General features: G+C 55.0%; 1 protein-coding gene across 1 annotated transcript in view; it reads right to left on the bottom strand.

The window, feature by feature from the left end:
* Nucleotides 1-26,135, bottom strand: part of ITGA11 (integrin subunit alpha 11) — a 110,647-nt gene that overhangs the window by 8,661 nt on the left and 75,851 nt on the right. The window contains exons 11-24 of the mRNA XM_082736979.1: nucleotides 24,838-24,982; nucleotides 21,260-21,408; nucleotides 17,762-17,902; nucleotides 17,338-17,541; nucleotides 16,487-16,617; nucleotides 13,103-13,269; nucleotides 11,692-11,834; nucleotides 9,909-10,019; nucleotides 6,910-6,995; nucleotides 5,860-6,067; nucleotides 3,827-3,925; nucleotides 2,333-2,409; nucleotides 1,665-1,754; nucleotides 710-800 (exon numbers count right to left, since the gene is read on the bottom strand). Coding sequence (XP_082593105.1) covers nucleotides 710-800; nucleotides 1,665-1,754; nucleotides 2,333-2,409; nucleotides 3,827-3,925; nucleotides 5,860-6,067; nucleotides 6,910-6,995; nucleotides 9,909-10,019; nucleotides 11,692-11,834; nucleotides 13,103-13,269; nucleotides 16,487-16,617; nucleotides 17,338-17,541; nucleotides 17,762-17,902; nucleotides 21,260-21,408; nucleotides 24,838-24,982 — 1,842 coding nt within the window. The remainder of the gene's footprint in view (nucleotides 1-709; nucleotides 801-1,664; nucleotides 1,755-2,332; nucleotides 2,410-3,826; nucleotides 3,926-5,859; nucleotides 6,068-6,909; nucleotides 6,996-9,908; nucleotides 10,020-11,691; nucleotides 11,835-13,102; nucleotides 13,270-16,486; nucleotides 16,618-17,337; nucleotides 17,542-17,761; nucleotides 17,903-21,259; nucleotides 21,409-24,837; nucleotides 24,983-26,135) is intronic.

Here is a 26,135-nt window from a genome sequence, read left to right as displayed (position 1 = left end):
CCATTCTTTTCTTCTAAGATTTATTTATTATTATTTGAGTTGGGGGAGAGGGGCAGAGGGAGAGAGAGGATCTTAAGCAGATTCTCCACTGACCACAAAGCCCCACTTGGGGCTCGATCTCACGACCCTGAGATCATGACCTGAGCCGAAATCAAGAGTCAGCTGCTTGGGGCGTCCGGGTGGCTCAGTGTGTTAAAGCCTCTGGCTTCGACTCAGGTCATGATCCCAGGGTCCCAGGATTGAGCCCCACATCGGAGGGGGGTCTCTGCTCGTCAGGGAGCCTGCTTTGGCTCAGGTCCCGATCTCAGGGTCCTGGGATCGAGCCCCGCATTGGACTCTGCTCAGCAGGGAAACTACTTCCCCTTCTCTCTCTGCCTGCCTCTCTGCCTACTTGTGATCTCTCTCTGTAAAATAAATAAATAAAATCTTAACAAACAAACAAACAAATAAATAAATAAAATCTTAAAAAAAATAAAAAACGAAGTCAGCTGCTTAAGAGACTGAGCCCCAACCGGCACCCCCCATTATTTTCTAGATAAGGACTGAGAGGCCCAGAGAGGGCAAGGAACTTGCCTAAAATCGCACAGTGAGTAGGTAACAGGGCTGGGGCTGAATCCCAGGCACTTGCAATGATTCCAGACGCCTCCTCACCCCAAGGGGAACCCTCAGCTCTTGTCCTTCACTCTGCCTGGCTCTCTGCCAGCCTTACCTTGAAGACACAGCTGAAGGGAGGCCCAAGGCCATCGTACCTCTCCAGTGAGCTGTTGGACTTGACCTCATAGTGGCTCAGGCTGCTGTCCCTGCAGGGACAGGGGACAGGGACACTGTTAGCTCAGGCAATGTTGGCTCACTGAATAAATGCATGACAGAGGGCGTGGGCATGTGCCCGGCTCCCCTAGACCACAGGAAAGAGGTTTTCTCTGGTGTCCCTGAGGACGGGGAGGACTGTTTTGGGAAGGGTTCTGAGCCTCAGCAGGGATGCATGCCGAGATCTCTCAGCAAAGGCCGCCTCATGTGGGGGATGGGCATGAGCTCAGAGAGCTGGTCATTGGCCATCCCTGCCCTTGGGGGCCATTCCTGGCCTCTCAGCCCAATGGCAAGACCTCTTTAGAGCATGAACTCGCCCACTTTGCCCCATTCCAGTGTCCAGCAGTGGCCACGGGAGGGCCTGAGCCTGCTTTCTGTGTGGTTGCAAGTCTGACTTCTCCAATGGCCTAGGGACTCCCAGGGGACAGGGCTGGCTGGTGGGAGCACTTTGCCTTTTGGGGAGGTGGGTTCTTGTACTTTCGCTGTGGAAAGTTGCTGGTTCAAGGTGGTAATGAAAAGCAGATGGACTTTTAGTAAGTTTTATGACTTAAAATCCTCTCAGACCAGACCCCCACTTATCACCTGCACTGGGGGTGGACACCCCCCATGTGCCACCCCCTCCCAGAGGCAGGAGCTCCCTGGAGGTCAGCTCTGTGTCTCCTTCTACCCCCTGCCCACCATGGCTGAGGGACCTGCCCTCTCCGAGTCCTCAGGGACACCCCCGACGCACAGTCCCTCGGCACTGCAGCCTGGCCCCTGTGACCTCTGGTCCTATGCGGATCCCCCCCAGAGGGTACCCCGTCTTAGGCCTCACTTCTCTCAGGCTTCCCCCAGCCTGTCCCCTCCCACCCCCCCACCTGGTGAAGAGGACATCAGCCTCGTATTTGAGGTGGAAGCGCAGGAGGGCCGTGTTGTCTTCCTTGGTGCTCTCCTCCTCGTCGCTGTCACTGCAAGGAGAGTCGCGCGGGGCGGTCAGGAGCGGGCCAGGGGGCCTTCCACCAGCCGAGCCGGCTCCCCGCGTGGGCTCACGGCAGCCCCTTCGGATGGGCAAAGCAACTAACAGGTGAGGAAAGGAAGGCTCAGAGAGGCTGTGTGAACTTCCCAAGGACACACAGCGTGTAACTATAGCAACGGGGAGAGGGACACTGGTTGTTTGTTCTACTCCTTCTCCAGTGTTCTTTCTGTCCTGCACTTCTCTCCCCTCCAACATTTTTCCATTTTAAAAGACCTTCCTTCCCTTACTCTGTGAAGATGACCCCTGCTTTGCTATTGTCAGGGGCTGCTGTGATGCCCGATGATTACATGTACAGTTCTTTGTAATTGAAGGTTTTAGAAACAGCTGCCAGAGCAATGGTAAGGGTTTGCTATTTCTCTCTGAGCTGCCCAAGGATGGAGAGGGCAGCAGGTGGACCCCCCACCCCCAGGTCGGGGCAGGGGCACAGGGAAGAGCTGTGGCTAGCAGCAGAGCAGGGGACAGCAGTGAGCAGAGCCCAGAGGGGGCAGAAGGAGCAGGCGACGCCCAGACCTGCCAGCGGTGAGCCGGATCTCCAGGTGGTGCAAGAAGATGGATTTGCTGAACTCAAAATCCAGCCGGAAAGCCACCTGCGAGGAAGAGGTCCAGTTGCTGGAGCTGGGGTGTCTGGGAACTGCAGGTCTGGACATGGCCAGCCTGCCCCTCCCTGCCCCTGCCCTTGTCTCCCTGGGGTGGGGGGGTGAGTGGGTAGCTGTTGCCTGGGGTGCCTGGAGGACCAGGTGCCAGAGTGATGTGAGCTGAGCTTGGGACCTGGGGACACAGCCACAGACAATAGCTCCTCTGATAGGGTTTCTTGGCTAAGGGACCAGCCATTCTCCCCACGACTTCCTTTTTGTTTTCAACCACAGGCAACTAGAAGGCAGCAGGTCCAATTTCAGGATCCTGTGGGAATTCCTGGGTGGGGAGCTTGATGGCGGGAAGGGGAGGTGGCCATCCCCATGAACCACAGGGTGCAGGGCCGGAAGCCAGCAGGAGGACTGCCTCAGCAGCCCCTTCTTCCTGTGTGCGATAGGGAGAGGCCAGCAGAAGGGTGAAGGCTGCCTCGGGCACCCAGCAGTTCAATAAGGCACCTGCCTCCTGGTCCAGCGGTCCTCCCACCACTCTGATGGTCCAGTCCTATGCTTCCTTTGGCCTTGGCCAAAGGGACTGTAGCCTGTGATTTCTGACTCTCTGACCCTCCTCACCACCTCCCACCCGACTCTGGGGACATTACAGGGGCTTTGCCCAGACCTCATGTTCTTCTCAGATCTGCTTCATGGGGTTTCCCAAGCAGACTTTGGGGCCCCATTCTTGACTTGTGTCCCAGAGGGGAGGCGAGGATTCCCCTTCTCTCCCCCAGCCTTGCAGACTCCGATCCTGGGAACAAGCTGTCACTCTCCCTGACTCTTGCCTCAAGCTCCCTTCTGTCTGATGCCAGCTCTACAAGTAGCCTAGTCTCAGCTGGGTCTTTTCTTGTTCCAGAACCTTCAGTGGCTACCCAGTACCCCGTAGAGACGGACAAATGCTACGTGATCTGGAGTCTGGAATCTGGGGATTCTCCTTCTTGGGGAATTTGCTTTTCCCCTCACACACCCTACCCACTTTCCATTTGTCCTTTTAAGCACATGATAAGTGCCCACAAAACGTCAATTTTTCTCCCAATCTCTCCCCGTGCACAAAATAGGTTGAGAGAGGCTGGACTTGGAAAAAGTGTGTTAGGATAAAGGATAAAGGGATAACTGGCCAGGAGGTGGTGGGAGAGGGGTGGGTGGAGTGGTGGCATTGCCCTGAGGTGAAGGAGCCTGGATGCTCTCTTGGGGGTGGGCTGGCTAGTTAGGTCCTGTGGGTGTCATTTCCTGGGTGAAAAAAACTAACAGACTTAACAGCCATGCTCAGGCTTCTCCATCCCTCCTCCGTTCTCCCCTCTGTTCATTTCCATCTCCCTTGCCTCCCTAGTGCCTCCCAGCACCCAGCCGGTCCCGCCCCCACACTGCCCCCAGCCTCAACCTTGGCCTTGGCCCTGAAGAAAGGGTAGCTGACATTGCAGACTTTCTTGTGGAGTCTCCTCTCCTCGTTCACACACTCGATGCTGCCATCTGAGTCGTCCTAGGGGAGGGTGGGGAGCACCGCGGGCAGCTGTTAGGAGGGCCAGAGACCTGGCCATGCTGCACCCCACCACCTACACCAGAGCTGTACCACAGACCTTGGAAGGAAGCTGGGACCCCAGGGGCCCCGGAGACACGGGAGGCAGTGGCTTTGAGGGGGAATCACTGCCCGGCTCCTGGGCCTCTCTGAGCTGGGGTCCTGCTGGGCCAGCGCCGGGGTTACCTCCACTAGGGTCCTGAGGGAGGGGACTCTGCACAGTGCTCTAGCTTGACACTGTTGGGTGGCTGTGTGTCCTTGTGTGTATCTTTGGGCATGCATATGCACGTGTGGACAGAAAGGCATGTCTGTGTAGACTCCGCCTGTGTGTGCCCTGTGGCAGGCATGAGGAACAAGTGGGTTTCCTTGAATGCACAGGCAGGTCTGTGAGCTTTTGCATGTGTGTGTGCAAAGTGCTCATGATCAGACTAACACATCTGTAACTGGCTGGGGTGGGGGTGCTTCCTCCACGAGCGTTCCCCTCAGCTGGATGGTGGGATGGAGGGCAGCCTAGGGAGAGGAGTGCTGGTCTCCCAGCTGTGAGCAGCTCCTGGGCTGGGGCTGGATGGGCAGAGCTAGGTTGTGGGCTATCCCTACACACACGCCCCCCCCCTCCCCGCCCCCCATAACCCCGCTGCATGTGTGGATGTAGCCCTTTCTAGAACACGCTGCCCGCTGCCCGCTTCTCTTTGTCCTCCTCAGTTCTCAAAGCTCTTCTGTGCTACAGACACAAAATCCCATGAAGACTGGCCCCTGGGCTTATGAATAGGCATGGCACTGTAGTGTCTGGACCAGGGGAGTAGTGAAAGGTGGATGCGGGTTGGGGCCCTGTTTCCCCTAAGTACCCCAATTCAGACAGATGCCAAAATCTCTGGGCGGGACAGGACTGGGAAAGAGGGCCATCACATGGGCTGCTCATCCTCACTTGGGGTTGCAGTGGGCTTGACTGTGCGGCCCAGCCTTGGGCCTAAGGAAGGGACTGCCTGGCAGAGACTGAGGGGTTCCGTGTCTGCCCCACCCGGCACTCAGGGCTCCACATGGATGCTCTGAGATCCTTGGGGGCAGAGACTGTCTGAGGGGAGCTGGGACCGCCCCCCGCTCCACATGACAGTGATGTCCTGGGTTGACTCAGTGACCCTGTCTCAGGGACTTCTCTGGGCTCGAGCCCTGTGGAGTTCAGGGTCACCACAGGCCAACACTTAGGCACTGTGAATTCCCTCGGAGTGCATGCAGGGCCATGCTGGGGAGCTGTGTGGGGCTGGGGGAGCCCGTGCGGCCTTCTGGGGCTTCGGAAGGCCCTCCAGAGCTTGTGACATGAGGACAAAGCCCTGTCCTAAAGTGCAGGCCCAGGAACCCTTCTGCCACTTACTAGCTGTGTGGTCCTGGTCAGGCCCTGTCCACCCCTCCGTGCCTCAGTCTCTGGCATGATAGGAAAGGTTGAAGTTTGGAATAACCTGTTCCGGTTCTTGTGAGAGGGCCCTTTTGAGAAAGCCTGAAGGATGAACTGTGGGCAGGGGGCTGTATTAGCTGGTGTGCACCTGTGTGGGGTGTGTGTGTGGCTGTGCGTGTGCACACGCATGTGTGTGTGCTCCTATTGAGAGCCAAGGACACAGGCTAAAAGACATTCCTCCCCATACTCGGGAAGGGCTCAGACCCCCCTCTCCCAGTGGCTCTCCCCCTGTTGCACGCTGACCTTGCCTGGGATGCTTTCAAAGCATGCTGATGTGGGCGTGGCCCCAGACCAGACCCGGTAGAATCTCTGGGAGAAGCCTGGCCACAGGGATCTGTAAGCTCCCAGTGGCTGTAACATGCAGCCCACCAGTCCCCTTGGCTGGACCCTTCCCTTCCTGCCTCTGCCCTTAGCCTCAGGCAGACCAGGCCCACAGTTGAGGTCTTACCTTCTGGATCAAGCTGGCAAACTGCAGGTTTGTTGACTGCGAAATATTTAGGACCGTGCTGTAGGCATTCTCGCCTCTGTTCTCCAGCACGGCCTCCACAGCAACCCGCCGGCGTGTGCTCTCGATGATGAAGACCGTAGTGTCGAAGGACAGCGTGTAGGCGGAGCAGTCCTGTGTGGTCTTGCCCAGGACCCTCTGGCAGTACTCCCTGTGGGACAGAGCCCACCCAGGGCCAGGCTTATGGAATGGGGAGGGCGGGGCCAGGCCTCCCTGCTCTCCTCAGCATGTATCCCTTTTGGCTTTGGCTACCGGGAAGCTCGGAACTAAATGAAGAGACTATCTTGATGAGTAGCCAGGATGGCTAGACGGTTTGCTTCTTCATCCTTCTCAGGGTTTGTCTGTGTTATTTCTACTTACTGTATATGTTTTCTAGCTCAGTCATTTTGTTTTCTAGCTACTCAGACTGAGTAAGTCAGTAAGTCTACCTTTAGACTACCTCTAAAAGTAGAGGATGGATTACTTGAAAATAAATGACATACATTTTAAAGAGGATATTTTTCATTATTTTTCCTTGTATACTATATCTTTTTTTTTTTTTTTTTCTTCCAGTAGGGCACCCTGCTCAGCCACCTGCTTTGTCTCCTTAGTTCAAGCAGTCCATCACTGGGCCCACAGGTCACCTAGTTGGGGGCTAGGAGGGTGAGCCACCAGGATCACTGGTCCTAGTCTCCATCTTTCATCTGTTTGGTAGTAAAGATCCCAAAGAAAGGATTCCTTTTCCTAAATGAAGTTTGAGGAGTTTGGATAGGCGAGTACTTTTCATTTTGCAGAGGAAGTAACTGAGGCCCAGAGAGGGAAGGGACGTGCCTGAAGTCACATGAGAGGCAATTAGAGGCAGAGCCTGGGCTAAACCCAGGCTCCACGTTCTGTGTTTGAGCCATGCTGCCTCCAAGAACCATATGCAGGCAGCACTCAGGGCTTGGGGAGCCCCAGATCTACTTGCGGGGGAAGGAACGGAATCAGGGCAGGGGCAGGGAGGAGCCAGCTTACATGGCCGTGGGCAGGTCACTGCGGGCATCCAGCAGGAGGTCAGGGACACAGTGCTCGTCCTCATTGCAGCCGTTCCAGAAGGGCACCTGTGCCAGGGGAAGTCAGGGCGGGGTGGCTGGTTGGTTGTCTTTGCTGCCAACCGGCCCTCACCCCCATAGCACGCCGGCTCCCCACTCCACCACACTAGACATGGGCTTCGTCTTCTCTGCCCTCCTCCCAGACGACACCCTGCTGTTTCTCCTGCTTTTGCACAGGTACTCCCTTCTTTAAAACATGGCTCCAAACTCCGCAGCTCCTGGGTCTCCTTCAGTTCTCAGCGAAGCTCAGGATACCCACACCCACCCAGCAGGTTTTTAAGGATCATCTGTGTTGGGGGCAAGGTCTTAGGTACTGGCGGTACAGGATGAGGAAGACACAGCTTCCGCTCTCAGCTCGTGGGGAAGAGTGCTGGATAAATAATTACAGTGTGAAATGTGCAAAAAAAAAAAATTGTAGAAATCTGTGTGTGGAAAAGAGAGGCAGAGGGGAGGAAACAATTTTTTGTCCTGTACATGGTCAGAGAAGCCTTCAGGGAAGAGACAGTCGGTCAGAGTTCTGAAGGATGACCATGTTAGCTGGGTGACCAGGGAGACGGAGAATTCGGGGGGAAGGACGAGCCTGTGCAAAGGTCTGAGGCATGAAGCAGCATGGTGAGTTTGGGAAATGCTGGGTGCTTTAGCATTGCTGCATTTTGGGATGGGGAAGATGGAGAGATGAGTGGAGTCAGTTCTTCTAGGGCCTTGGGGTCATTCTTTGCAGGTGACAGGAATCACTGACTGCTGTAGACAGGGGAGTGAGTATCCCGTCAGACCTGCATGCTGAAGGCTCGCTGTGGCCGCTGTGGGTGGATGGACTGGAGGGATCAAGGCTAAAGTCAGGGAGGCCACTGAGGAGGCTGCTTCAGTGTTCAGGCAAGAGATGATGATGTTGGGGGTACGGGTGTGGAGAGGAGACAACAAGTTAGGACTGCCAGAGGTGGGGTCCATAGGACCTGGAGTTCATCAGCGCTAAGGGGCCAAAGTGTCCAGGATGTGGACAAGTCCCTTTTCAGTGTCTGGAAGGAGGGCTGCACCATTCATTTATAAACGATGGGGTGAAGTTGAGTTTGGTTCTGTGGTCCTGTAGTCCTACCGGGTCCACGTGCTCAGTGAGCAGGTAAGCGTTCAGGTTGGCCGAGGAGCACAGCTGTCCCTCCCAAGGGTACAGCAGAAGCCCAGGAGAGGGGAAACCAAGCTCACACAGATCTGAAATTCATGGACCTTTCTCAAAGGTGAGCCCCTGAGCCTCACCCACATCCACCTGCAGCCCCCAGCTGCCCCGTTGCACAGTGGATTTGCAGCTAAAAGCAGAGAGGGCAGCAGAGCATACAAAGGAGGGCGGAGGGAGGCCATCCAGTGGTGGGACATAGTGGAAAACACTGGTCACCCCCAGGTGCCTCACTGAACCCTAGTACCCACGTTCACCTCGGCGACTTCAAGTCTCCCATAAGATGCCCCCACGCCCACCCAGCCTCCTGCCTACAAAGGGCGCAAACTGTGCTATCACCTTCAGAACATTTCCATCCAATTGATTAAAAGGAATAATTAATGTGATAAGCAGCTGCTACACTCAATTATGTGGAACAGCTCATCCCCCAGGAAGCGAGATACTGCAGGGCTAGGGCTGTACCAGAGCTGGGCACTGAGCGGATGCTAATGAAAAATTTGCAGAAGAGCACTGGGCAGAATGTCTCTCATTTGCTAGAAATGGGGAGAGGTTAGAAATCCAGATTAACAAGAATTTTTTTTTTTTTAAAGAAATTTAGCTGCTATCTGAAGCCCTTGATGATAGGACCCAGATTATTCCTCCTTTTAAATTTTTTTTTTCTCTTTACACATTCTCTTCAGCCTGCCTCTCTCGCTGTCGTCCCTTGGTCATATCGTCAGCTCTCCTGGAGTGGAAGGCCACTCTTCTCATCCCCGCGTATCTGAATCTGCTCTATTCCTTAGGGTCTGGCTGAAAGTCGCCAGGAAGTCTTCCTGGCTTGTCCTCTGGTTGCTCAGCGACACCTCCTCTGAGCTCACTCCTGTCTTCACCCTGGCCTCTAGCCCTAACGGGCAGCCTGCACTGGGATTGTCCGTGTGGGGCAGAGTGAGCCTTTTGCATCAATCTGCAACATGGGCTTCGACTCACTCGTGGATCGCCTGGCAGATTCTCGTTCATTCGCCCTAGCGTCTCTGTAATTACTGCGGCGGGGAACAGTAGTGACTCACGCACCCGTCACTGATGATGTCTCCATCTGGGCCAGTCCATTCCCCCCCTTCTCGAACTGCATGAGACAGCCTCTCTTATATGTGAGGGATGCGGAATCAGGAGAAAAGAGGGAAGGTGTGAGGGTCAGGGGCTGGGCAGTGGGGTCTGGGAGGGCAGGGAAGGCGGATGGGAGCAGGAGGTGATTTCGGAAGCCTTGCTGCTCCTCAAGGTTTAGGAATTAGATATTAACTTCATGAATTCCGCCTGCTCTCCCATCACCGTTCAGGCAGAAATAAACCGTGAATTGCCGGTGGGAGGAGCATGTGAGTGTTCTATACCAGCAAGTTCCGATGCCGCTAGAGCCAGGGATCAGGAACTGTGGTTGAGGGGGGCAGACCCCAGCTGCAGAGCAGGCTCTGGGGGGCTGACTCCCCTGCTCTGGGCCCCAGTGTCCTCACCGGCTCCTGAGGGAAGCAGGTGATCGAGCCCTAAGATCCCTTCTGGTTCTGTGATTCTCCAGGGCCCTCCAGGTCTCCCCTATGCTGGAGATACGGGGGATCCTCGGACAGGAAAGGCCCCGTCCTTTCCCTCAGCGTGTTCCCAGCGGTAGGGGAAGGAGTACCTGGGGCCCTCTGGATCTGGGCTTTGGGGAGGAGGGAGAGGAAAAGGGCTTTTGGGGGTGGAGAACGGAGCCCCCAGGTTGTGTGCCCTTGTATGCAGGCATGTACCGAGACTCGGAGGGTGGAGGGCCAGCCGTCGTCCAGCACGGGGCCGTGGTCGGGATCCTCCAGGGAGTACTCTACCCAGAAGGTCACTGGCTTCACGTAGTCAGCGGTGTCCTGTGTGGAAGGAGATGAGGACGGGGTGAGGGGGCACGGAGCACCTGTTTCTGGGCCAGGATCATGAGAGAAAACTGCTACTTCCTGCAGGCAGTGTGTGTGTGGTGGGGGGACAGCCTCCCTGCCAGCCTCCTCATCCTGGGTGAGGCCAGGATGGAGAAGCACGCTGGGTGGCTGGAGGTTCAGCAAGCCCTCGCTCAGCCTCCAAGGCTGGGCACCCGTCCCCTGGTGCCTTGGCCTCTGGGGGCCCAGGCAGCCCCCATCATCCCATGTGCACAGCCCACTTCTTCTCCCATGGCATCGGAACTATCTCTGTGTGCTGGCCTCTCCCTTCTTTAGGAGCCTGGGGCCCAGCCGCGGCACTGTGACAGGGTTCATGGGCGTGCCGAGTCAATGAATGAACAAATGTGTGAGCAAAACGGGGGCTGTTTGGCTGGGTCCAGGTGCGAAGGGTAAAGAAGGGGACGCTTAGAAATGCCTACAAAACCTCCCCCATGGAACCTGAATCCTGCCATGACTGGCTTCTTTGTAGCAAGGCAGTGGCTCTCCAACTTGAACTTGTGTCAGAATCCTGAGGGGAGCCCGGCAACATACTGAGGCACGAGCACACTCCCAGAACTCTTGATTTGGTGGGTCTGGTGTGGGGCTTGAAAACATGCATTTTTGGGGCACCTGGGTGGCTCTGTTGGTTGGGTGTCTGCCTTCGGTTCAGGTCATGATTCTGGGGTCCTGGGGTTGAGCCCCATGTGGGACTCCCTGCTCAGTGGGGAGTCTGCTTCTCCCTCTTCCTCTGCCCTGCCCCTCATGCTTGTGCCCTCTCTCTTTCTTTCTCAAATGAATAAAATCTTAAAGAAAGAAAGAAAGAAAGGAAGGAAGAAAGAAAGAAAGAAACCACGCATTTCTAATAAGTTCCCATGTGATGGGGCTGCTGCTGCTGGTCTGGGGGACCACACTTTCAGAACCGGTACACGAACACATCAAAGGGGACCCCCTGTTAACTGACAGGAGGACTTCCCACATCTGTTCATTTTTCTGACTTTTGGCCTTTGAACTACAGGGGGCAGGAGGGGGCTCTGAGTGCCCCCTGCTTATGTCTCCAAGGCCAGAGCTGTGGCCTAGGTATCTGGAGTTTCTGGATGGGGCAAACTTCTCATCTCTTCCTTATCCATGAAACCAGGCACCAGGCCCCTGCTGCTTCTCCACCTCTGCCAGGCGGGCCACAGTCAGTTCCTTCTCCTGGCTCGCCCCCACCAAGGGCCTATCTTACCTCCACTTTAGCCAATGCCTGCTTCCATCCCCTCCAACCACGGCCCCTGCCGGCTGACCCCTGTTTCCTCTGTGAGACCTCACCGAGCCCACCTCCCACCTCAGACCCCCCCCCCCCACCGCTAAAGGAACAGTGGGCATCTGAGTGCTGGGGAAGAAGGGAGTTCGGAGAGGGTACCACAGGATACCGTGTCTCAGTAGCCTTTTTCTGGGGCGTAAGGATGGCGTGGCCGAGGTCCAGGACTCTGCACCCTGGCCGGGCCTCCTGAGGTCTGCTGGGGACTCGGAACCAGCCTGGTGCCCGCTGAGCTCTCTGGCTCTCCCGTGGCAATTCCTCCGCCAGCTCTGTGGCCCTTCCTGTGGGAGCTTGCTCCCGGCTGGTGGGGCTGCTGGGTGTCAAGCTCACCAGGACATGGAAGTTGATCCGCTCACAGTGTTCCTGGCCCGAGTAGAGCAGGACAGCTCTGTTGGTGTACCGGTCCCCGCCCTCGTCAAGGTGGGCCCGTGGGGCGTATCGTCTCTCATCCATGGTAGCATTGTACCTGACGCCTGCAGGAGGGAGAGGGCAAAAGCAGGAAGGTGGAGCCACGGGTCCATCCAAGACTTCTTGGCCCGTCTTCTAAGAGAGCCTCCTGAAAGCTAGACTCCTCCAGGAAGCCCTCTAGGCTGGTCTGGGAAAACTGCTCTTCTCCCCTCGAGAGGCCTAGTATAGGTGGGAACCTCCCATGCAGAGCGCGAGTGATGCAGTGAGAAAGGAGAAAAAGAAGGAGCCAAAGAGAAGAGAGGCAGAAGCAGGAGGGGTGAGGAGGGGCCTGGCCGCGAAGGGAGAGAGAAAGAGGAAGAAATATAGGAGAAAGGAACATGGTGGGAGAGGAGATAGGTTGAGGGGCCAGGGCGTTGCCCTCATTTGAGCCCCCGCTGGAGGGCGAGGCCTCCCCAGCTCTCCTTTCCTTCACTTTCCTGGGTTATCCTGTCGGGCCTGGCTCAGAGCCTCCACAAGCCACAGTTCCCTCCCCGCGGCTCCTCGAACCCAAGACTCCATTCGGGGATGTAAGGCCTGCAGCCTCCTTGCCTTCAATGGGGCTGATCTTTTGCTACAACCAGGAAAGGCTTCCTCCCTTTGCCTGGAGCCCCGCCAGCCCTCTAGGTGTGCCAGGTTCTGGCATCTTTCTCCTTTTTCAGGTAGAAGAGAAAGAAGACCACAGCCGCCTAGACTGGCCTTTTTCTTTCTCCCACTCCCACCCCCACCCCTCAGGTGGGCTCTGCTCCTTGACTAAAAAAAATTTGGAAATTGCAGTTTCCTGCCCCAGGGCCCAGTCTGGTCCCAGAACCTGCAGTCATCACTTTGTGGGGCTGCGTGGGCCCAGGGCTGGGGTGGAAGGGATGATCTTCAGAAGGACACGTCCTACCGCAGCCATGAGCCCACTCTGAGCCATTACCGTGATGACTGGGGGCTGCGTCTGTCTGACCCTCCCTTTTCCTCCTCCCTCTCCTGGATCCGACACTTCCTCTGATTCCAGGCTGCCCAGTATGCTCCACAGCTCCCAGTTCCCTGTTCCAATGGAAACTTCGCACCCCAACTATTTCCTTCTTCCCCAGGCCTCTCCCTTGTTGGTCACAGCGGCTCACGGCCACCCTCACCCCCGGGATGCTGTTCCCTTTTGGCTCCTTGGAATTAGATCAGCAAGTGCAGTCATCAAGGTGAGACCCGGCCCTAAAAGCCCATTTTAGCAGAAGCCCAGGTTTTGAAGCAGAGCAATGTCAAAGTCCATGGGGAGACTGGGACTCGGGGCTGGGTGGGGTGGGAGCTGGTTTACCGACTGCATCTGTTTCAAAATGGGGTGCCAGGAAGACAGGCGTGAAGCAGAGGAAGGCGGCCAGGCAGGTGGCGTCCCTGCCGCTGCGTTTGCAGTCCCTGTGGAAGATGTTGATCTTGGACGGCTCGAAGTGGAGACTGGCATTGATCTGAACCACCGGGCGGGACCTGGAGTGGAGTGGAAGAACGAGTAGTTGGGGGGTGGGGCACTCCACTGCCCCGGGGCCCCAGAGATGGGGGAGGGGAAGAAAGGGAGTCCTGCAGATGGAAATGGAATCTGCAGACCTTTAGGGGAGGGCAGAGAGGGGCCCCAGATATTACACTATGGGGCAAAAAAGTGCCAGGTGGGTGGAGGGCAGCCCCAAAGTCCAGCCCTTCATTATGTCCTCGCGGCTGTACTCGCTGCAGACCACACCGACCTCCTTGTGTCTCCCCATTCCATCCCTGGACATTCATTAGAATAATGGGGAGAGTTTTAAAAAATCCCGATGCCCAGTTTGCCCTCCAGGTCAAATCAAATCAGAATTGGCATCCACCTGTCTGAAGGCCGTGCTTCTCAAATTTTAATGTTTGCACGTCTCTGGGGTCATGGGGCAGGGGGAGGGGACGGGCGGAAGCAGATCTTTAAAATGCAGACCCTGACCCCATAGGTGGGCACAGATGCTGCATTTCCAGTAAGCCCTCAGTGAGATGCTCGCTCTTGGTCCAGGACCACCCTTGGAAGAGCAAGGTGTTGAAGTTCCCTGGGGATTGCAATGTGCGACCGAAATTGAGGACCATGCCCTGCCCTAGAGATTCCCCACCAATCTACCCGACACCATCCCATGCAAATTTATTCTTCTATGGGTGTAAGAAAAACAGAATCAGAGAAGGAAGTGTACTGCCACTCCAAACCATGCTTTTATATAAAAAGAAGCAGGTGTAGTACAATTTAGAATGTGTCCAAATTTTCACACTGATATCTGTCCTGATGTTTTGCTCCCTGTGTGAGGGGGCTGGTGCCTCCTCCCTGCTCTGTGTGGGGTCTCGGATCTGAGTCTCAGCTCCACTGGTTCCTCAGGGCCCTTGGGCAGATCCCAAGATCTCTCTGAGGAGGATGTGGGAATCGAAGGAGGTCAGTGAGGGGGGCCCTTTGACAGTGTAGAGAGCTGTGTAAGCATAATAGCTTCTATCGGTGGTTCTCAAACTTGGCTGCCTAGAAATTCTGGGTTAAGTGGTCAGGGTAAAGCCTGGGCTACGAGCCTTTGCAAATCTCCCCAGTATGGGACAACATGGGTGGACCTAAAGGGTATGATGCTAAGTGAAATGAGTCAGACAGAGAAAGACAAATACCATATGATTTCACTTATTTGTGAAAAAAATCTAAAATCTTAAAAAACCTAAAAAAAAAATCTAAAAACCGAAATAAATGAATAAACAAACAGAAAGCAGAATCAGACCTATAAACACAGAGAACAAGCCGAAGGTTCCCAGAGGGGAAGGGGTGGGAGGATGGGCAAAAAGAGTGTCGGGTGTGTGTGTGTGGGCGGGGGGGTACCCGCTTCCAGCTGTGGAATGTGGAAATCTGGGAATGGAAGGCACCGCATAAAGGACAGAGTCAGTGATACTGAAACAGCATATGGTGACAGATGGAAGCTACAGTTAACATATAAACCTGTTGAATCACCATGCTCTATGAAACTAACAGAACATGAACATCACCTATACTCAAATAAAAAGAAAGGGGGAAAAAAGGAGAAAAATTCTGCACCCGATTGCAATGGGGCAGTTTGAAATCCATGGGGTTTGAGCACAGAACCCTTCTGGAGGGTTCTGGCCCACAATTTCATCACACACTAAGGTAGCACTTAGGTTGAGACCTCAAAATCTAGAGCTTGAATGGATCCTTTGTGCCAAAGTGATTCTTTTGGGGGGTGTGGGGGTGTGTCTCTTCTTTCCTGTAAAGGACCCAGTTTCTGTGTCACCCTACTGACCCGTTAGGCCATGTCTATCTACCTCGTACCCTGGATCCTGGGCAGCCGTCTTGCTCCCTGGCTGTTGGAACTGACATCGGAAATACCTTTCCCACCCACGCTGCTCTTGCCGCTGTCACCTCCAAAGATCCATGAGCCCCTACATACGCAGCAGATCTTCAGAGCCAGGCTGTGGCCCCAGTGTGTGGTAGCCCAGCACTGCCTTAGAGGCCTGGGGACACCACAGGAGATAGAGGGACTCCCCAGACACACTGCTCTCCCTCTTCCCCTACAACGGTCTGTTGCAAGGAGCCGGGGTGTGTCCCGCCTTGCGGGAGATCCAGGGAGCAAGCATCGGTGTGAAGCTGAAGCCCCGGCTGGCTCAGGGATGCCCCCACTCACACTGCTCCTCTTTTTCCCTCCAGCACCCCTGCCCCCATCTCTGCCTCAGGGCCCAGGCTCCTCCTGGGGTGTTGTTACACGTAAGCTCCAGTCTTGGGCTCTGTTTTCTAGGGAACCCGGGCTAAGGCATCTCCTCCCAACTGCGCTGTGATGTTTTTGACCCTGCGAGCATGACCACTCCTTCATTTTCCCTGTGAGGTCGTGGGACACTTTGGTTTCATGCCTTTTTAAAGTCGTATGAAAAATACGACTGTGCTTATATAAACTTACCTGCGGGGGGGGGGGGGAAGATTGGTAGGGGGGGGAGAAAAAAACCCCAATGCTAGTAGCGGTAACGTTATGCTGATGAAACCTTGAAGGATTTTTGTTATTTTATCATGTTTCTTTAAGTTATTGGATTTATAATCAAAAATAGCTCATCAACATACATGAAAAGTTAAACAGTTTTTGGCTTAAAAAGTAGCCAACACATCCCATAGTAAAATACAGTGACTTTTACAAAGCTTTTTTTTTTTTTTTTTAAGGGCTATAGACTTTAATTGTAAAGAAAACCCCTGCATGCAGATATATGGCAAAGATATGATGAGATGGTACAGAGATGAGGCCCTGAAAAAGAAAACGAGGAGCCCCGAGGGGTTTAGGGGACAGAGATCCCTGTACGGCAGGAACATTCTGCCGCACTTGGGGAGAAGAATATCCTCAGCCTGACTCTTTAAGGAGCTTAAAAAGCTGAAGCGGAAGAAATGCCCTAACAGCCAGAGCTTTTAGGCCAAATTCTAAGAGAGACTTTTGGACACCAGATTGCTCTAAAATCTTAGAATGCTCTTGGGAAGAGGGATTTGGACTCCAAAGCCACGTGCGAGTGATTCCACAGAAAGGAAATGTGTCATCACGAGAGGACAAGAACCAGGTGGATTGGGTGGACAATGACTGAAGAAAGGGAAAAAGGTCCTAAAGCCTTATCTCTAAAACCCGGTGTCCATCATGACTCTCAGAAGAGCCCGAGAGCCAAGAGAAGCAGAAGAACCAACCACAAAATGACAGCGTTGCCCAGGGAGCCCACCGCCAGGTCGACGAGCCCATCGTCGTTGAGGTCCAGCTGCCCGTGGATGCTGCAGCCAAAATACTGGAGGCCCAGAGCCAGGTCAGAGGCAGCGATTCTCTGCAGGACGTAGGAGGAGAAAGCTGGAGACTGGCATTGTTAGCACGGGGGAGGGGGGCAGGGCCACCCTCAGGGAAGCTACGATTGGGAGCATTGGAGAGAGCCCATTTGGAACCACTGGCACCATTGGGAAACTTTCCCAGTCCAAAGTTATCTCCTCTCCTGGTTTGTGATGGCACCGACCCTCCAGTCAACCTTTCAGATTAAGAAATTGTGTCTTAAAAGGGATCGCCATTCAGGGTAAGTCCGTGTTCCTTGGCAGACTCCCGTCGCATGTCTGACCATGGTGTATTAGACCCCCTTACAAGAAAATATGTATGCAAAAATGATGACCCCCAAGAGCATGGGACCTGAGATGGGTCCCTCTTGAGGGAAGCAAGGTTTCCAACATGCAGCATTTCCAGAGAAGAGCAAGCCCACATGGGAATTCTCCACTCACATCAACCGCATGCGTGTGTGTGCAGGGTAGGTGAGGGGCTGTAGGGAGGTTCTGGTCCCCGGGGGTTTCATTGTTGCCGGGGAGACAAAGTCAAGCAGGGAGAGGGTGCCCACAGGGGTGATGGTAAAGTCACCCATCCTGAAGACAAAAGCACCCATTTCAAAATCCCGACTCGAGGCACGTAAAGCTAGGACAGACTGGAATCCTTTCCTGCCGGAGGACACAGAAGAGACCCCTGCATGGGATGCCCCAGCCCCAGCAGCCAGGACCCCTGGTCTTACCTGCTTCGGGGTCTTCAGGAGGCTGGCTTGGAAGCCATGGAAGATGTAGATGGCTCCTCTGTGGTTGTCCTCCAGAGGGGCTCCCACCACCACGTCGTTGTAGGAGTCCTGATTGAGGTCCCGAACGGAGGCGATGGAGGAGCCGAATCGGGCATTCTGGTAGTTGGAGGAATCCTTCAGCGTCCCATTATACACAAACCGGTTCTGCAACACCACGGTGGGACAAGGCTCAGCCCGTCTCCACCCCATTTTCCCCCTGGAGTTCCCCTCTCTGGCTTCCTTAAGCACGGTGACAGAGGAGGGTCCTGCTGTCCCCCACCTGGCTCTGCGGCGGGCGGGTGCTGGCCTCTCTGGGGTAGCCCTGTTTCCCCCACGGACTCCCAAGTGAAAGCCGGGGTGAGGCGCCCCTCCCCCGCCCCAGTACCTGTCTCAGGTTGTAGACGTACACTCGGCCTTGCTCTCGGCCTTCACTGAAGTACATGGGGGCGCCCACCAGCAGGACATCGGTCAGCCCATCGCCGTCGATGTCCACTGAGGTGATCTCACTCCCGTAGTAAGAGCCTATCTAGAGCACAGGGATGGGAAAGGGCAGTGGGCTGGAATGTGCGGGGAGCCGGGGACACCCTTCCCCTCAGAATCAGGGTGAGCAAAGAGGAAGGTCCTCCCCTTCTCACAACCCACTCCCCTTCCGTGGTACGGACTCACCTGTTTTTTTTTTTTTTTTTTAAAGATTTTATTTATTTATTTGACAGACAGAGATCACAAGTAGACAGAGAGGCAGGCAGAGAGAGAGAGAGGAGGAAGCAGGCTCCCTGCTGAGCAGAGAGCCCGATGCAGGACTTGATCTCAGGACCCTGAGATCATGACCTGAGCCGAAGGCAGCGGCTTAACCCACTGAGCCACCCAGGCGCCCTGGACTCACCTGTTTTCACCTGGTCCCACTTTGCCCTCTTTTCTCCTTCTGTCATCTACCCCCCCCCTTCTTTCTTTCCATTGGTAAATTGTCTTGATTACCATTTGTTCTGTTGGTGAGCAACACAGTCTTGTGACAAAAATGAGCAAAATCAGAAAACAGTATGAACAAGAAGATAAAAGTCACCCATTGTCCCAACGTCCTACAGGAACTCCCGTGAATGTCTGAGTGCATTTTCGTCCAGTCTGTTTTGTCCAGGGTGTGTGGGGCTTGTTTGTGTGTGCGTACACGGCTTTACTTGTATAATCGAGGATTGTAATATATGTATAGCTTGTTTTTTTTAAATCAAGCAATGGATCATGAACAGTGTCTTCGTGATGAGTTATATTTTTTCCTACAAGCTGATCGTCGGTGGTTCTGTGATATTCCAAACCACACACAGGCCACACGAGCATAATCAATCCTCTTGTGGGACATTTGGCTCGTTTCAATGTTTAATGTTACCAAGAACTTTGGGATTAGCACCTCGGATGGGGAACTGTGGTTTCTTTTTAGCATTTGAGCACTCACTATGCTCCTCTCCCCCCTCGGGTGCCATGCCCCCCACTTCACTGAGGGTGCCAACCACTTGTTCAGTCTGAAACCTGAGGGTCCTCCATGGTCCCACTGCCACCTCTCCCAATAGCAGCCCTTCCTGGTGTGCATCAGACTTGTCCCGAGTCTGCTTACTTCCCTCCTCTGAGGCCTCTTCCCCAGGTGAGGCGTCTCCCAAAGGACACCCTGCCTCACTCTCCAGTCCACGCCCATGGGCAGCCAGAGTGGCCTCTAGTAGCTGACCGCACCACTCCCTTGTTCTCGAAGAGGGTGCGGGGGGGATGTCCAAATTCTTCAGCCTGACCCTATTGGACCTGCCTCCGTCCCCCACTAGCCTCTGTGTCCCGCTGCCACCCGCCCCAGGCTCCCACACTCTCTCTGGCCATGGCCATTGATTTCTCCAAAGCCCAAGACCCTGGCTGGGTTCCAGGCTTCCCTCTGTACGTACTTTTCTCTTGTCTGCTCTCCTCTCCCCTTCTTCCTGCCTGATAATGTCTATCATCCTCAGGTCGCTTCCTGTTAGACTCCCACCCTGCCCTGCCCTGCCTGAGATGGGTACCCCTCCTTGATGCTCCCTGCAGCCCCATACCAGCACCTGCTCCCCCCACGGGAGCTATGTCCCCTTCAGGCCTGGGTATGATCATAATATAATAAATAAAATAAATGTTTTTTGGACCAGTGGGCCACTGGGGAAGGATAAAGGAACCCTTTCCACGGACGAGCCCCATGTGACACACTTTGTGACCTCAGTTGGCTTGTGTGAGCCCCTTGCAGGAGAGATCACTGCCCTCATTTCACAGGGAACGAACTGAATGAAGCTCAGTGAATCTGAGTCAGTTGGCCAAGGTCAGAGGCTGGCTACAGCCGAACTGGGTTGAAACTCCGGTCTGATACCCAAGCCTGTGACACTGCCTCCCCCAGCCGCCTCCTGGCTTGGGGTGCCTTCAGGAGAAATCTATCTGCAAGTATTAAAAGCTTTTAACTGAGGAATGAGATAGAAACACAGAAAAGAGGAAAACGGAAATCTCAGCCCGGGGGTGGGTGCGGAAAGAGCTATCCTTACCTAAGGTGATTAAGAGGCAGACAGAGAGCAAGTAAGGGAGGAGGGAAGGAGTCTTTTGTCTAAATATGTGGCCTCAGCTATGTGGGTCACAGAGATTTGGAATCTACTTAATTTAGCTGTCTTCAGCACTGTGGTTTCTCGTTTGGATGTTGGAGGAGGAACCGGGCAGTAAAAATGTCATAAATTCATCAGCAAATTCCCTCCAGCTCTCAAGGTCTAGCTTTGGATTCCCAGAAGAGCCTGCCCAGGCAGCGTTTGGGCAAGGTGGCGTGGAGGCCCGGGGACAGAGCAGGGGGCTGGTCTTCCAGTGCCCTAGAGACGGGAACGATGGCCTCCTGCAGCTGGAGGGATTTAGGTTAGACCCCATGAGGACCTTGTCCTCACAAGGGCAGTAAAAGGTGCAGGAGACAGGTCTGTTCCTGGCCCTGCAGAGCCAAGGGTGAACTGAGAATGATGGTAAGGGCCTGGCTGGGGCCCAGCTCAGGCCCAGGGGACCACAGATGCTGAGTGCTGCCAGGTGGGGTGTGTGTGTGTGTGTCTGCGCTTGTGCGCACGTGTGCACACATGCACTAGTTTTGAGATTATCAAGGGTCAGGAGGTAGCATAAGGCAGAGAGCTTTCAGAGAGTCCTGTGTTCTAAACCTGACCCAGCCTTGAATCCATTGTGTAACCTTGCAAAAGCTCTGTGGCTTCTCAGGATCACTGTCTTCCTCAGCTTTTGGAATGACTTGGATCAGAACCCTGTTTTCTGGTCTTCCCCCCTCTAGTGACTCTTATCATAGTTTTGCAACTGGTAGTCATGACCCACGAGACTCAGAGCAACACCTCGCATTTCCCACGGCAGCCTGGGCAGGGCCGTGGTGTTGGTGACTCTAGCATTCTGCATTGTTCCCATTCCAAGGACAGGAAAGAAGCTGGGGGTGTCCTGGTGACCCCAGGGGGCCTTGCTGTGGGTGGGTATGCTGCTGCCCTCCACTGATGGCAGCGTGAAGGTGTCTGGAGTGACATGCCTGTTCCTCAGGATGCCTGGGGCCCCAGCAGCCCGAGCTGAGAAGCCAGAGCCAGGAGGCTGCCTCTGACCCTGAATTCTGGATGTGAACCCAGAGAAGCTGGCAGGCAGGGGCAGAGGTTTGGCACCAGAGACCCGAGGTCCATGAAACGGAGGCAAGCAAATTCTCCCAGGATCTCTTTGCTGCAGCAAGGACCAGGGCCTGGCTTTCGGAGGTATATGCCCCCCCCCCCCACTGGAAAGAACCTCCGAGGACAAATTGCTGAGCTCCAGAGTCCTCGGCAGCTCCGTCTTTCCCCTGTTCCCATCCACCACGCCCCTGCCCTGACTCCCCCTTCCTTACCTGCTCGCCCCGCAGCGCCTGGTGGATGGTGAGACTTCTGTTGTTGTGCATAGTGAAAAGGATGGCTTTGCCCGTGTGGTTGAACCGGGGTGCTCCAGCCACGTACACCCACCCCTGCCTGGAGGACACGACCGATGTGACTGTGTACCCTGCCGCGGGAGGAAACAGGCTGGTCTCTGCCCCGGGTCCTCGGGGGTACCTGAGGACGGGCCCTCTTGGGGTACACGTCCAGGCAGCTGAGCAGATGTGAAACCACAGGGTGGAGATTCCTAGGTATCACTGGGAGGGGGCAGCTGGAAAAGGCGGGGCTCAGGATGGTGATTTGGAGGGTAGGTGGAACTCAGGCCCCCCACTCCGGGATGGAGGGCACCGAGGAAGCCGGGGTGGCAGGGGGAGCGGGGGGCTACTAAAAGGCACTGCTGACCCAGAACATGCATGTCCCCTCCCTCCCCAGAGTCCTGAGTCCCAAGGGCAAGGGGGAGCAGGGAGGAGGGAGATGGTGGGTCTGAGCTGGGCTTTATTACATATTGGGCTGGCTCTGTTTTTTGATCCCCACCAGTTGTCCCTCTCAGGTACCAGCGAGTGTCATCCTCATTCCTGTAACCTCAGCTAAGCGGCTCTTGGGGAATTAGAGCCTTGGCTGCAGGGTATAAGGAGCTGCTCCACAGGGCATCCACATGGGGTCCCAGGGATGTCTGCAGCCCCAGAACTTTGCAGGAAGGAGCCCTGAGACTCGTCCCAGTCCCACAGGTACGCTAGGCAAGTGAGAAAGAAATGGAAACCAGGGGATCTTCTGGAATGGCCACTACTCCGGGCTGTCGGGTTGGCTGTGCCTGATCGCTGTGACTCTCGCTGCACCCGCAGGGCCCAGGAGGCGTGCAGAGCCTAGAGCCCCACTCTCTGCCAGATGACCTCAGATACTGGACCCCAGTTTTTAGATGCCTTTGTTGGTGGTTTCCAGGCTGTTTCTGGCAAACGGATGTCTCCTTCTGCCGTGTGCGTGTGTGTGTGAGAGGGGTCACCACTATGGTTCCACTGGTTGCTTACACAGTGGCTGCAGGATGTGGAGACGAGTTGATTCCGTGGCTGGGAGCACAGATGCAGTAGGGTGAGCTACCCTGGTTACAGACACATTTTTGGCTCTTAAAGGTGTATTCTGGGCAATGGGGCTTGAGAGGTCAGCGAAGCAGGATACCGCCTAGGCTGATATGGCTGTGTATTAGCATAAAGGTGGGGTCAGCTTGAGGGAGAGCGGCTGAGCTCCCTCGCTGGCTTGCTTGCTTTTGTTTTCTCTTTTTGGGGGGGAGGGGTGAGAGAGAATCTTCACGCTCAGCATGGAGCCTGACTCTGGGCTTGATCTCCCAACTCTGAGACCATGACCTTAGACGAAATCAGGAACCGGATACTTAACCAATAGGGCCACCCAGGCACCGCACCAAGCCTTCTTTTGAGCCCCCACTGGCACTAATGAAAATGTTCTTAATTAGCCCTCCAGCTCTGGGCTTCCTCAGAAGGAGGGACAGTGGTGGTGGGAGGGACATGGGGGTCTAATGTCCTGGGAGCAGGCGCCTCTCACAGCAGCAAGCAGCAAGGGGAACTTCCTGCTTCCCACAGTCTGCTGGCTGTGGCTTCAGTTTCCGTGGGGTTCTTTGGCCGGCAGACAGGGCCATCCTGAAAGCTGGACCGACCTCCCAGAAGGCCTTGACAAGATGACGGGGGAAGACCCACGGCTAGAAGTCCATATAGCTTCCTTGTATGGAGGAGGAGAGCCTGGCCTCCCGGTCTCCCTCCTCCAAAAGCCCTCTCCCTTGGGGCACGTAGGAAGGAATCTTCCAGAGAGTCCAGACACTCATGGATGAGACCCAGAGGGAGGAGGAAGAGAGAAGGCACTCTGTCAGGATTCCCGCCCAAGGCTGTGACTGTGGGTAAGGCACGATGGTGGGGCCTTAGAAGGGCTTTTCGGCCTGGCTCTTCCCCACCAGGGTCTCCTGGGAGGAGGAAGACAGCTCTTGGGAGCCTGGAGAGAGAGGCTCCTCACTCAGATAGCTTCACTATCTTCCTACGCTAGCACGAGGAAGAGCTCCAGCTCTTCAACCTGGCCTCTGAGGCCTCCTCCAGCCACTGCCTGCCCCAGCCTGCCTGCCCTTTCTTGCTGCCCCTCACCACCCCAGCCTCACCACTCTATCCCCTGGGTCCTGAACCCACCCTGCACCTTCCGCATCTCCCTCCTTCTCTTGGACCTTTTTGGTTTTTTCAGTCTCTTCCTGCCTCGGAGCCCTGGTATAGGCCCCAGCACACGCAGCAGGGGCCCGATTGTCATGATGGCAGGACTACGACTACCGGTGGTGTCTGTCCCACTCACTCAGGCCCAGGGCACTGGTGCTATGTCCCTGATAGTTAAGGCTTCACGGCCACTGAGCCACTATCGCTTACTTGGTGTCCCTACTTTCAGCCCCCTGCTGAGCACAAGGGAGGAGCACGAGCCATCATGACTGGTCTGTGTTAAGTGGCCTCTAGCCTTCGTTCTTCTGACATCCCTTCTGCTCTCTGGGCCTTTGCCAAGACAGGGCTCCAATCTCTCTCTCCTTTTCTGTGCTTGCATCTGAACTCTGGCCCCACTTGCATTATAATTCATATCTGTGCACCTGTCTCTGGCCGCGATGGCTGAGAAGCGGCTGGAAGGCAGAGGCGGGGTCCGGCTTACCAGGGGGTCCGGAGGGCGCTCTATGCAGTTCAGGTTTAATCTCTGTGGGCCAGGTAGTGTTGGGGGACTTCTAGGGACCTATGCCTCTGTATTTCCCTGGGCAAGTCCTGATTCCAGGCTTCTGTCCTGTGGTCAGCTCAGGGTCCCAGAGTTGCGGATGGAAAATGGGGTGACCACCGCATGGACAGTGTCACAGGCAAGATGGGCAGCTGAAGAGCTGAGTGACAAAGGTGAGGATGACATGGAGCATTAGGGAGAGGACAGACATGTGGACAGATATGCCAACTCCAGGTGGCCCAGGCTCATGAAGGAGTGGGGTCTGAGGAGGCATTAATGATGGGTGACTTCAAAGATGGCCAACTTGGCTCAGAAACAATGGGACCCTCGGCCGTTCATCCCCTGCTCCCCTTTGCTCTGGCTCTGCCCTTTCAGAAAGGAATCTGCCCTGGCAGCTTCAGCATCAAGGGTCAGGCCCATGGTTCTTCCAGAATAGGAGGTGACTGTGTTCAGTGGGTTAGGGCCTAAGAGCTGGGACCTATCACCAATGTCCAACAATTTGTAGCTCTCTCTAATATCCACTTCTGGAGTGCTTAATGGGTCAAACTCCAGTCAAGGCAGTGAGCTTTAAAGATGCAGAAACCCCTGACCTAGCGTCTAGAAGCATCAGCTGAATTTCAGGTACAGGTGCATTGCTTATCACTTATTCTACCTGTTTCTCGAGAATCTACTGCGGGCCAGGCACGATGCTGGGCACGCTGGATGCCAGGCTGAAGAGGCCATGGCCCCTGACCTGTGTCTGGATGGTCACAGACAGGCCCCTCGTCTCATGTGGGGCCAGTTCCGCTGGTCCCTCCTCGCCCGCTCGGGCTCTTACCTAGGTATGCGCCATGGTTCTTGAGTTCCTCGGGGAACTCCTTCAGGTAGGACTCTCGGAGAGGAATGACCTTCCCGCCACTGGTCTCCTTCAGCACGGCTCCGTTCCAGTCATAGGCGCCAACGGCTCCCAGCAGAATCCCGTCCTGACATTGGGGAGGGGATACACATCAACTCGTGACCCCCGGGGGCCCTTCGCTGGGAAGCCGCGAAAGGTTTCTACGCAATGAAGCATCTGGCAACCACCTCAGGCCCCTTCTCCTGTGTTCATTATTTAACAACTTCCACCAGGATTCTTGACTTTTGAATGAGCCAAGAACCTTCCACCTCATCCTTTGCACAAAATGGGTCAAACAAAGGAATGCTCTAGAAATAAACTCCACCTCTAGGACCCAGCCTCAGGTTCCTCTTTGGGCTTCAAACCCCCTGAAGGAAATCTCCTGTCACTCTCCCTCCTTTTGATGCTCCTTGAAACCTTGAAACCGTGCCCCTGCAACCGGCCTCCTTCCACATTCCTTTGTGATGTCTCAGTTGCTTTCCTATGTGTAAATCTTACTTTTTCATTTCTTCAGTAAAAATTCACCAAGTGTCTGCTTTGTCCCAGCTACTTGCTTATTGCTGGGATATTGTCTCTGCCCTTGCAAAGCTCCAAGTACTAAAGAAATGTGCAAATAAGCATAATAGTTACAAAGTGTGATAAATGCTATAGGTAAATAACACAGGGACGTTTAAGGTTAGATTGAAATGGGGGTAAGGAAAAGCGTTATGAATGCGTAATGCTTGCCTGGACACTTGGACAGGGAGGGGACATGTGTGCAAAGGCCCTGAGGCTGGAGAAAGTCTTGAGGCTTTGGTTTTAAGGAGCTGGAAGCTGTTTGATGGGGTGGAGCATGGAATGAGGGGCCAGAGTGACTCTGATGAGGCTGGATGGATAAGCCAGGGCCACATCCGTGGCAGCCCGTGTTCTGAGGAAGGACACTTGTCTTTAGCTGCAGTGTTTGGATGGGAAGATGGGGGCTCTGGCTTCCTGAGAGGCAGGCTCCCAGTTCCTGACTCTGGCGTCATCCCAGAGGACTGGGCCCCCTCCCTCTCTGGGCTGCCTCTGCAACCCCACCATCACCACCCCCCTCCTTAAACAACCCACAGATCTAGTGGGCCCAGGAAGGCAAACAGCAAGCACTTAGAAGAGGAAGAGCAGTGACTAGGGACAATGAAGGCCCAAGAAGGTAGTAGAATCAGGGAGGGAGGGCCACCTTCCTGGATGACCCTGGCCATTCTGGGCCAGGCAGGTGGTACCCC

Source organism: Mustela nivalis, assembly GCF_964662115.1.
Source record: "Mustela nivalis genome assembly, chromosome: 6".
Classification (NCBI taxonomy): domain Eukaryota; kingdom Metazoa; phylum Chordata; class Mammalia; order Carnivora; family Mustelidae; genus Mustela; species Mustela nivalis.
Note: the sequence above shows the minus strand (reverse complement) of the source record. Positions and strands in the feature narration are given on the sequence as shown.